Below are 12,476 nucleotides of genomic sequence, written 5' to 3'. Positions count from 1 at the left end.
GCAGCATAGTCCTTGACTCTCGACCCAATACTTCCATATTCTCAAACCTTTCTGTGTGCGACAGAAAGTAGAGAGAAAGAGAGGAAGGGGCTTGATGCTTTCTTCATCAATTTTATATACAAAAATCCAAGTGCTAGTATTAGTTTTCCTTTGTCTGTTTCCTCCTTGGGTCTAGGAAAATGTCCAATAACACTGTTGTCCAGGACTCCATAGAGGAAACTGATCATGACGAAGTTACTCAAGACCAACTCGAGGAAAAGAACCACTCATTTCCAAAGTTGCGCAGTTACGATTCCCTGGACCTGGAATGCGCCAAGGTTCCAGGCCACCATGACCGTGGGTCCCAGGTTTGCAGGAAAACTAAAAAACTTATATAATAGTAATATTATGTTATTTTCTAATATAGAATTTGTTTCTGAAATCTAAAGGATTTGGAGTGGTCGACGATCTTGAATCTAGCATTCCAAAGCATTGGCATAATATACGGAGATATCGGCACATCGCCTCTCTACGTATATTCCAGTACTTTCGCCAGTGGCATAAATCACAGCGATGACATATTGGGAGTTCTTTCTTTGATCTTCTATACCATCACTCTCATCCCTCTCATCAAATACGTCTTCATCGTCTTACGAGCCAATGATAATGGCGAAGGTAAGATAAGTTCAACAAGCTCTTAATTTTAGATGTCCCTGCTCTCTCTGTTTAATTGTCACTTTTTTGTATTTTTGTTTTTTTTTCGAGTCTCTCTCTTATAGTAGTATTATTTTTATTGCTTCGTTGCTATTTGCTATATTTTGAGAGTAGTTGAGACCAAAGGCAACATCAACGCTGTTTCATGCTAGAGGATGATTTAGACAGTGACGATTGGAGTTAGACATTAACGCTGTTTTCTAAATATATTAGTCTCTTGGGGTAGGCAGAAAATGACATACCATAGTTATTTTTCTTCCCTCTTTCTGTTAGTCTTTTGCACCAAAAAGAAAACAGGGGAAGTCTTTTTCCATTATTCAAACCAAATGATCTCTCCCTTAAAACAAGAAGGAAAAGGGAAAATACGTTTCTCCTCGGCAGGAGGCTCAAATTTCTTTTGAGATCTTGGCTTTTCCCGGCGGTCAAACAGAGAGAGACAGGATTTTGTAAAAGGAAAAAGATCAGGATCAAAGTGTTCAAATTAATTCGTGTCGTACCCTCAACATGCCGCCAACAAGGCTAAAACAAAGAAGAGAGCAAAGTACCAACAAGCCTTGGCCTTTCTCTTCCCAATTCTATATCCATGTTACGTAAAAAGTTTCGACAATTTCTTTTGAAAAAAGCATAGGTTTTGTCAATTATTTCTTCATATTCATAAGTCAATAATTATTTAAACGTAAAATACCCATATAGACTATAATTAATGTAAATATAAAAAAAAGGTGCCAACTTTGAAGTTTTTTTTTTTTGTTGGTACCTTAATTGATCCTGAATCAATTTGTTTGGATTTAATCTTTTATTTAAACTATTCTAGGGGTGAAAAATAAAGCAAATATATATCAATCAATATATTTGGAATTTTATTCTCCAGATGCAACCCACATGGGTTGAATCTTGACTGAGTAAGAACTCTTAAGTCTATTTTTCAGAAAGAATAAAGCATCTTGCACTTCCTTAATTAATTCCAAAAAAGTATTTAATTTGCATAAGGTAGATAGCAAATTTACTTTTTCAAGGTTACATAATTTAATCATTAAAGAATGTATTTAATTTTCGTCACCAAAATTTTAAAAAAATAATTTTTGTCTTCAACTGAGAGTTTTACTCATTCAACTTTGCATGAATCTACCAACCACCAACACCAAACATTTGGTGAAAAGAATGGTCTTATACGCATTTGCTTTGTGGAACCATATCTTGCATGGGTGAAGACAGAATCATCTTGAAATTAAGATGGTGACAAAGTCAAATGTATCTTAGCGAATAATATGTATACCAGGAGGAACATTTGCTCTCTACTCGCTGATATGCCGATACGCAAGGGTGAGTTTGATTCCGAGCCAACAAGCTGAGGATTCTGATGTCTCCAATTTCAAGCTGCAGTTGCCTAGCAATCGTCTTAAACGGGCATCAAAACTCAAGTCCAAGTTAGAGAACAGCAATTTTGCCAAAACGTTCCTCTTGATCATCACAATGCTCGGTACTTCCATGGTCATTGGCGATGGCGTCCTCACTCCTTGCATCTCAGGTTTAATAATTTGTTATATGCTTCCGGGTTCTCTTCCAGAACTGGTTCATCAATTATTTAAAAGCTATCGTTTACAACTTGCAGTTTTGTCAGCCGTGGGAGGCATCAAGGAAGCTAAATCAACTCTGAGTGAAGGTTTTCTGTTTTAATTGCAACACCTCCCCCTCACACACACGTGGAATTGAAAATAAACTGATATGTTTTGGAAACAAAAGGCAAGCAACTCAGTTAAACATATTCGTTGTGAACAGAGACAATTGTCTGGACATCGATAGCTATCTTGATTGGCCTCTTCATGGTTCAGAGATTTGGAACTGACAAAGTGGGCTATACCTTTGCTCCTATAATTTGTGTTTGGTTCACATTCATTGGTGGAATTGGCGTTTACAACTTCTTTAAATTTGATCCAACAGTGGTTAAAGCCATAAATCCTCTGTACATTATAGATTACTTTAGGAGGAACAAAAAGGATGCATGGGTTTCCCTTGGCGGTGTCGTTCTTGCCACAACAGGTTGCAGTTTAATGTCTAGCGCCTTTTTAATTAAATTCGCTCTCCTTCTTGAGAAAGCTTCAAATTTAGTCAACAAGTTACACTTCGATGCAGGAACGGAAGCATTGTTTGCTGATGTTGGCCATTTCACGGTTCGTTCCGTGCAAATAAGCATGTGCACCGTGACCTACCCGGCTTTAGTACTAGCATACGCTGGACAAGCTTCTTTCCTTCGTAAACACGAAAATTTAGTTGCTGATACCTTTTTCAAATCAATACCAGGTGAACAATGAACTTTCGAGGAAATGCAATTTTCTTCTTCTAAATTAACATTTGTTTGATTTCTATATTAATGATAACGTGGCTTGTTATGATGCAGGCCCTCTGTATTGGCCAATGTTTGTGGTGGCAGTGGCGGCTGCAATTATAGCAAGTCAAGCCATGATTTCAGGGACTTTCTCTATAATCCAGCAATCACTCGCCCTAGGGTGTTTCCCTCGAGTGAAAGTTGTCCATACATCCACCAAGTATGAAGGACAAGTTTACATTCCTGAGGTTAATTACCTGCTGATGTTGGCTTGTGTGGGAGTTACTGCTGGTTTCAAGACTACTCGAAGGATCGGCAATGCATACGGTAATCCACAAAACTTTCATATTCTTAATATATATACATATATACATTGTTCAATTTGCAGTGACGCTTACACACATACATATGTATTTTCATATTAGTTGATCTGTTAAAAGTTAACCTTAAATATTAAAAAATTAATAAGAAATTACTACGTACAGGAATTGCAGTGGTATTTGTAATGACTCTCACATCATCTTTGGTGGTTCTCATCATGATAATGATATGGAAAACCAACATACTTTTCGCAATTGCCTATGTTCTTATCATTGGTTCTGTGGAGCTACTATATTTGAGTTCAGTTCTATACAAATTTGATCAGGGAGGATACTTGCCATTGGCTTTTGCAGCAGTTTTAATGACTGTGATGTATATTTGGAACAATGTTTATCGAAAAAAGTACTATTATGAGCTTGATCACAAGATTTCTTCTGAAAAGTTGAAGGAGATAACTGTCAACACAAATTTCAGTAGAATTCCTGGGCTTGCCATGTTTTACTCGGAGCTTGTTCATGGTATCCCACCCATCTTCAAGCATTATTTGGCAAATGTATCAGCATTGCACTCGGTCCTTGTTTTCGTCTCTATCAAATCACTACCAATTAGCAAGGTTCCAATTGAAGAAAGATTTCTTTTCCGACGAGTGGAACCAAGAGAGCTTCATATGTTTCGCTGTGTCGTTAGATATGGGTATACAGATGTGCACAATGAGCGAGACACTTTTGAGAAGACTTTACTAGAAAGATTGAAAGAGTATATCAAAGAAGACACTTGGTTAACTCAAAGGCTAGCTAGTAATAGGGCAGCAGCTGGAAAGGATACAGAGTTGGAGGATGGATTTGTCAACAAAGACATTGAACATGAGAACATGGAGCAAGATGGAGAAGGCGAGCAACAAGAGGCAGTGCAGAAAGAAACTGAATTAGTGGACAAAGCGTGGCAAGCTGGTGTTGTTCACTTGGTTGGTGAGAATGAGGTAATTGCAGGCAAAGGAGCTAGTACAGGGAAGAAGATTTTGATAGATTATGCTTACAATTTTATGAAGAAAAATTTGAGGCAAACTGATAAAGTGTTCGAAATTCCTCACAAACGGTTGCTTAAAGTTGGTATGACTTATGAGCTTTAGAACAAGAGATGAAATGTTGGGTGGATTCGAAACAATGGTCGCTATTCAAGAGTTTGTTGGTCTTCTTATAGTCTAAAAGGAGAAAATTAAGAGTAAAAAATGTAATTTACATTGCAAAGAATAAACCGATTGCAGAAGGTACATAGGATGCATGTTGATGGGACAATATTTTTGTTGATAGTAAAAAGTTTTACAGTCTTCTAATGCATATATTCTAATTGTATGTATGCAATAACTTTACGATCGATGGAAATATTATCAATTTGTAAGAAACTCCCAATTTTTAATTAAACTAGTTTTGCTGCACATGAAGAACTTTCTATTATCTTATTGATATTAATAAATTATAAAAAATAATGAACTAAAACAACTTGGCTTACTAATAAAAGAAGTTGAAAATAAGAAATAAAACTACATAGGATATAAGTCAATTAACATCAACTCCTCTTTTTTTTTTTTTTTTTGGTGAAAAGAACAGTACTTTCATTCATTTCAGCTCTGTAAGAGAAACGGAGCAAACAAAATTTACACAGTGGGGGCTTACAGGTATGCCGTACATGTTCCCATGGCATTCAACCTACTCCTTCCCCTTATATGACATTTACAAAAGCAAAAACCAGCACCAGACATTCAAACTGGCACCAGGTCAAAACACCCAATCCAACCGAGGTTGTTCAAAAAGGGCAACCTCACTAAAAAGATGATATGTACATATTCATCATACCCAGTACCAGAACCACCTTCATCGCCAATCCTGTAGTTTGCAAAACCGGCACATGCCTATAGCTTCAAGTCAGTAAGCAAATCATAACCAATCAACAAGATCATCAGGCACAAACCTGTAACCTGCAGGAACTCTTTGGATCCCAGCTTTTGCAAGTGAGTCTGCCAGGCCAGTAGGTTCTCTCGGGGTGTGGTTGATGCTCCAATTTACAGCTTTCTCTTTCAGCACCTCAAGAGGCAACACAATGTTTTTCATACGCCATGGTACTGTTTGCGGCTTAAGGACCCATTTTACGGCCAATATGAACATAAGTGTGACAGACTTGCACATTCTTTGGCTTTGTGTGCAAATGTTGGATATGTAGTTTATCCTGATTAAGACAGTTTTAATCTGTGTTCAGGCTTAATTGGCTGCACAAAAAATAATTTACACTCACTTTAAATATAAGCAAAGGAGGTAATAATTGTCACAAAGTTATTTGTACCTGTCTTTGTTTAACGTCTCTTGATCTAATCTCGAAGTTTGGTTACTCCAATAACATTAAAAAAAAATTTTGCCATAAGAATTTAATGATACTCTTAACTAGATTTCATATGGATTGGGATCCATGATAATTTATATATGTATAACTAAGCACAAAGTATATTTTATAATTAAAATATCTAATAATTCGTTGGGTTTTGGAAAGTGATAAGTCTAACAATGTATGGACCCAAATAAAGCTACCCTTTGCTCTTTTCGGTGACAACATTATTTGGCAAATGTACCCAGCAGGGGCTTGGTGTTGGCTTTCCTTGATTAGTTGGTTTTGTTAGGGTTAAAATACAAAAATTTCTTTTAATATATTTTTAAAGTATATTTTAGTTTCTCTTATTTTAAAACATATTATCCAGTCCCCTAAACTTTTCATTACCATTAGTTGACAGTTACTTGCAAATATAAAAAAACAATATTATTTTTAAACAATTAAAAAATAAAAAATACAAAGAATATCATAATTTAATTAAATTAAATAATAATAATAATATTTTTAGTCAATATTTAACTTAAAAAATAAAAAAAACACATAATGATAAAAAAATTAAAAGAAAGTAATAAATTATTTAGAATTATTTTATTAACAATTAAAAAGACTCATAATTTAAAATAAAAAATAAAAAAATTAAATAATAATATTCTATTATGACTTTTTATATTTATAAATAACTATTGACTAATAGTAATAAAAAGTCATAAAGCCAAGAATGCATTTTGAAACAAGAAGAATATTAAAAGTTTTATTGAGGGGTGTTTAGTATGTTGCCCGATTTGTTAGAGCTAAAGGGTATTGTTGTAATTCAATGATTAAGGTTATAATTGTAATTTAGTAATAATTTACACTTTTCTCTTTTCTTGAACATATAAATAGTGAGTTGTGATTTTTTTTTCTCTCTTTATCCAACTAATACAAGCATACAGTAGTAAGCAACTTCATAGATCCTGTCTGACAACTTAGCACAAATTTTGTATCCTAGTTTCTAATGTATAGATCTCAACAACTACCATCACATTAAAAAAAAAAAAAGGAAAGAAAGAAAGAAAATCCTCTTTTCCTATCTAGTTTTAATATTATTTTGACATGTTAGAATCTAATTCTTGGAATTTCCCAAAATTATTTGGACAAGTCAAATGAATATGCTGGATTGCCTTTTCGAGAGTTGTTATAACAGGAAACTACATAATTCCATCCCCGCCCTCACATTTGAGAGCTATGACTCTTCAGTTTTCACACACTCCATGACCCTTTCCTACTGCCAACCCTTTTGTCTGTCAGAGAAACAGGGGCTTGGAATTGGCTTTCCTTGATTTTTATATTTTCATATATAAAAAACCTTGAGCTCTCTTTTGTTGTTTATATCTGGGTCCAAGCAAAATGTCTAGCGTTTTTGAACAGCACCCTATTCAAGAAACCGGTGAGGATCAGGAAGTCGAATCAAAAGACACCCATGAGGAAGTTTCTAACGGGAAAAAACACCCAGGGCATAAGTGCCTGCGCAGATACGATTCCCTGGACTTGGAATCCGCCAAGGTAATTTCAAGCCATTAAGACCGTGTCTCTCAGGTCTATACCGCACGCTGCCTCTTCTTTCGTTTACCTTGGGAGGACAAACCTAATATGTATAACTGAGATTATTATTTTAGATCATTGAATCATTTGTTCAATGCAATGTAAAGGTTGTGGAATGGTCGGTGATCCTGCAACTAGCATTCCAGAGCATTGGAGTAGTGTATGGAGATATAGGTACACCGCCTCTTTATGTTTATGCAGGCACCTTTGCCAAAGGTATAAATCACAGGGATGACATATTCGGAGTTCTTTCTTTGATCTTGTACACCATCACTCTCATCCCTTAGATCAAATTCGTCTTCATCGTCCTACAAGCCAATGATAATGGTGAAGGTACGTAAGATTAAGATTACTACTAATTAATTTATTAAGATCCAAGAAGCATGCTCTTGTCTCTCTATTTAATAGTAAAATATTGCATGATTGCACCCATCCATATACCAAAGCTGTTTCCTACGAAAAGAACAGTAATTGCTTAGTGAACATGCTCTATTCTTTTTCTTTTCCTTTTTTTTTTCTAAAACAAAAACTATTAGCAAATATAATGTAAACACCATGTAGCAGGGTCTTTAAAGAGAGATTATTTATGAACTTGTCGAGGTTAGAAATTTGACTTTTACGATAGATACCAAAGTGGATCTTTTCTTTATTAGTTAGCCAAATAGAAATTATGATAATTGTAATTAATTAATCAATTAATTAAAAATATTTTTCTGTCTGAGCATGTGTAATCCATGAAGTTGGAAATTTACTAGTTGAGTTGCTAAGCTCTTTTTCTTAATACCCTGAGCACAGCGTTTTCAATTTAAAAGCCGTGGCAACTGAATTGGATATTTATATTCCATAAAAGAGTAATTAGAATAAAAGAATAGAAAACACTACCCTTAATCAATATCTGCACGTATCTGTTAACCCAATCTTTTTTAAACATTCATTCAACTATACATGACCATGAAATTGGGTTGTCATATCTATAAGTACATAGGGACGGATTCAAAAATTTTTTTAAGTAATGTCATAATTAAAATATAATTAAAAAATAAATATATTAAAATTTATAAAGTAAAAGTCTTAACATTAAATTAAAGAAAATGTAAATTGAATACATTCATTTAATACTTCAAAGTAAAAATATCTAAAAGAATTATAATTGTTTAAGACGATTTTTCATATTTTGAAAACGTTATATGATAGTATCAATAGAAATATTATCAAATATATTTTTTTCAATATATATCACTAATTAATTATTCATCCACTCACCACTCATTTGATTGCGTAGCCTGTGCTTTATAATTATGAATCCAAACTATCAAATTAATCAAAAATATTTAGACATGAAATATTTAAAAATTTAACTTGAATTAAAAATTACTTACAATAGAAATCTAGTTGAGTTGTTTTGAAAGAGTGAAAAACACAGCCAAGGATCAAAAAGAGGAAAATCACTATAGGTCTTAAGAGTAAGACTTGAATTTTTTAAGAAGAAAAGTAGTTTAGGTTTTAACTTTTTTAATAAAATCTTAAATTATAGAAAGAAATTTTTTTATCTTTCTATGTAGAATTTAAATATTAATATATAATTTTTTATAATAATTAAATATTATTTTTTAAAAAATATTTAAATATTTTTAATATCTAAATTTTTTAATAAAATCTACCTTTTGTCCCCACTTTCTACAAAATTATAAAAAAATTAATGGGTTCATAATATTATTAAAAATAAAAAATTCTGAAAAAATAATATAATAAATAACTGTTTTTTAATTGAGTGATGCCATGTGACACCACTCTCATGAACATGGGTCCGCCCATGTCTATAACAATTCTTAATTAATAGTCATCCAATTGTAGGTTAAGAAAAAATTTCTCACCAATAAAATTAAAAAGAAGAAACTTTTAATATATTTTTTTAACGAGGAAACTTTCTCAACGACTACTTTGTTTCATTTTTCCTTGAAAAGACTAGTATATGGAATGTAGTGTGTTCTGCCATTAATCTTTTTCCTCCAATTTACTGTTCCTCTCATGCTTTACTATTACAAATAGTACTTGTAATAAAACCATCACCAATAAATTAAATTGCTTCTCACATCTTAGTTACCATTAATAAGAATTTCAATGAATGGTAGTATTCTGAGGTAATATAAGCAAGCACTCCCTGTCAAACGGGCCTAATTAAACAAACCACCTTCTTCATTAGCATGTTGAACTTTGGTCACTCCCAGTAAGACACCCTAATGCGGGCCGCAATATTACCACTCTAACAATGGTGGAGGGAGAGTTACATCATTCTTGTAAAAGAACCAGGTTCACATCCAGGATTATCTAATTTAGCAAGTAAAGTCTTATGACAAATAGAGGATACAATCTCACTTTCAGCAAGTTGAATGGATGAGAACAATTATGTAGTTGATGTCCTTCAGGGGGAACATTTGCCCTGTACTCGCTTATATGCCGATGTGCGAGGATGGGTTTGATCCCAAGTCAACAAGCAGAGGATCGTGGTGTATCCAATTTCCAACTGGAATTGCCCACCGAAGGCCTTAAAAGAGCATCAAAAATCAAGTCCAAGTTGGAGAACAGACAGTTTGCCAAACTTTTTCTCTTGACCATCACAATGCTTGGCACACCCATGGTCATTGGTGATGGTGTCCTCACCCCCTGTATCTCAGGTTTGCTAATTTTTAATTGTTCTATTCATTTCCGTCGTAACTTACTTGTTTTACCAATTAGAAATCAATTTTTAAGAAGCAGTATATTTTACATTTTCTTAAACACTTGATTGCAGTTTTGTCAGCTGTGGGTGGCATCAAGGAAGCTACAGCTGCAATGACAGAAGGTAACTTATTTTAATGCCATGAAATTGAAAATAAACTGATCTCATTTTTTTTTTTTTTTTGCTTTTCTTGAAACAAAAAGCAAGCTGCTCACAATAACATCATTTGGTGTAAACAGATAGGATTGTTTGGATATCGGTAGCTATCTGGGTCTGCCTCTTCATGGTTCAAAGATTTGGAACTGATAAAGTGGGCTACAGATTTGCTCCTATACTTTGTGTTTGGTTTGCATTCTTTGGTGGAATTGGAGTTTACAACTTAATCAAATATGATCCAATAGTCATTAAAGCCAATAAACCCAAAAATACACTGTAGATTACTTTAGGAGGAACAAAAAGGATGCATGGGTCTCCCTAGGTGGGATCGTTCTTGCCATAACAGGTTCCAAAATTTTGCTCCCTTATTCAATTTAACTCTTCCTATTGAAAGAACTGTTAAATATTGGTTACAAACTTACACTTTGATGCAGGGACTGAAGCATTGTTTGCTGATGTTGGCCATTTCACAGTTCGTTCCATACAAATAAGCATATGCACCGTGACCTGCCCAGCTCTGATACTGGCCTATACTGGACAATTCTCCTTCCTTCGTAAACATGAAAATTTTGTTTCTGATGCCTTTTTCAAATCAATTCCAGGTGAAAAACAAAAGTCGAGCACAGGGATTCCCCATTTTATTCTCCTTTGTACGATGTATTTCTTATTAAGGTGTCTGGTTGTGATATTGCAGGCCCTCTGTATTGGCCAATGTTTGTGCTAGATGTGGCGGCTGCAATTATAGCAAGTCAAGAATGATTTCAGGGGCGTTCTCTATAATCCAGCAGTCACTCTCATTGGGGTGTTTTCCTCGTGTCAAAGTTGTTCATACATCAGCCAAATATGAAGGACAAGTTTATATTCCTGAGGTGAATTACCTACTGATGCTGGCTTGTGTAGGGGTTACTGTTGGAGTCAGGACCACTGAAAAGATTGGCGATGCATATGGTAACTCTCACAACCCTGCTTATGCTTTTTTACCTATATTTAATTAACATTGATGCAATTATGTATCTTATTTCATATTGGTCAGTCTTCTAATTACCTGAACTTAAGCATTAACATTAATGAGAAATAACTACGTACAGGGATCGCGGTGGTGTTTGTAATGACTCCAACATCATCGTTGTTGGTTCTTCTCATGATAATGATTTGGAAAACCAGCATACTTTTGGTTACCGCCTATATTCTTGTCATTGGCTCTGTGGAGTTAGTTTATTTGAGCTCTGTTCTCTACAAATTTGATCAAGGAGGATACTTGCCCTTAGCTTTTGCAGCAGGCCTAATGACTATGATGTATGTTTGGAAGAATGTATCCGAAAAAGGTACAATTTTGAGCTTGATCACAAAATTTCTGTTGAAAGGTTAAGGGAAATTACTGCGGACACAAGCTTGTGTAGAATTCCTGGACTTGCAATGTTTTACTCAGAGCTTGTCCATTGTATTCCACCCATATATGAGCATTATGTGGCAAATGTACCAGCACTGCTTTCAGTCCTGGTTTTTGTCTCTATCAAATCTCTACCGATTAGCAAGGTAGCAGCTGAAGAACGATTTCTTTTTAGAAGAGTGGAACCCAAGGAGTTAAATGTCTTTCGTTGTGTTGTTAGATATGGATATGCAGATATTCGAAATGAACAAGAATCTTTTGAGTGGACTTTAGTTGAAGGGCTGAAAGAGTTTATCAAAGAAAATGTACGGTTGTCTCATGTACTAGTCAGCAATAGAAAGAGTACTGCTACAAGGGGTGAGGAATGGGATAACGGACTAGATAACAAGGAGGATGGAGAAGACAACGTGAGGCAAGTTGAAGAGGATTGGCAAGAGATAATGGAGAAAGAAATCAATACAGTAGATAAAACATAGCAAGCTGGTGTTGTTCACTTGATTGGTGAGAGTGAGGTGATCGCAAGCAAAGGAGCTGGAACAGGGAAGAGGATTTTAATGGATTTAATTTCCTGAAGAAAAATTTGAGACAAAGTGATGAAAAAGTGTTTGATATTCCTCACAGGCGCATGCTTAAGGTTGGTATGACTTACGAGTTGTAGAATATATTATGAAGAATTGGATGGGTTTGAAAGTATTGTTGCTGCATTTTTAGAGCTATAGAAATACAGCACTACAAGGCTTTCCTAAACTCTGACTCGGAAATTTAGGTTGCGGGGAATTATTCTACCTTGTAAAGAAAAAAACAGACTGCATTGCTTTTAGCATGTATTCTTTAATTTGTAAGCGCCGGTATTATGAATGTAAAACTTTCATGATTTCATTACACTATTTTTCTTAATAATCATATGGATT

The 12,476-nt window shown here is 34.6% G+C and overlaps 1 protein-coding gene and 1 pseudogene across 1 annotated transcript; both read left to right on the top strand.

Annotated features, from left to right (window-relative positions):
* On the top strand, nucleotides 1-4,679 carry LOC18613508 (potassium transporter 5-like). Its single transcript, XM_007050777.3, has 8 exons — nucleotides 1-347; nucleotides 429-654; nucleotides 1,973-2,221; nucleotides 2,306-2,356; nucleotides 2,473-2,733; nucleotides 2,827-2,994; nucleotides 3,092-3,346; nucleotides 3,505-4,679. The coding sequence occupies exons 1-8, from the start codon at nucleotides 180-182 to the stop codon at nucleotides 4,467-4,469; spliced, it is 2,343 nt and encodes a 780-aa protein (XP_007050839.3). The 5' UTR covers nucleotides 1-179; the 3' UTR covers nucleotides 4,470-4,679.
* Nucleotides 4,680-7,105: 2,426 nt separating this feature from the next.
* On the top strand, nucleotides 7,106-12,223 carry LOC18613507 (potassium transporter 5-like; annotated as a pseudogene).
* The last annotated feature ends 253 nt before the right edge of the window (nucleotides 12,224-12,476 follow it).

This window comes from Theobroma cacao, chromosome 1 (assembly GCF_053813885.1).
Source record: "Theobroma cacao isolate CCN51 chromosome 1, ASM5381388v1, whole genome shotgun sequence".
Taxonomy (NCBI): Eukaryota; Viridiplantae; Streptophyta; class Magnoliopsida; order Malvales; family Malvaceae; genus Theobroma; species Theobroma cacao.
Note: the sequence above shows the minus strand (reverse complement) of the source record. Positions and strands in the feature narration are given on the sequence as shown.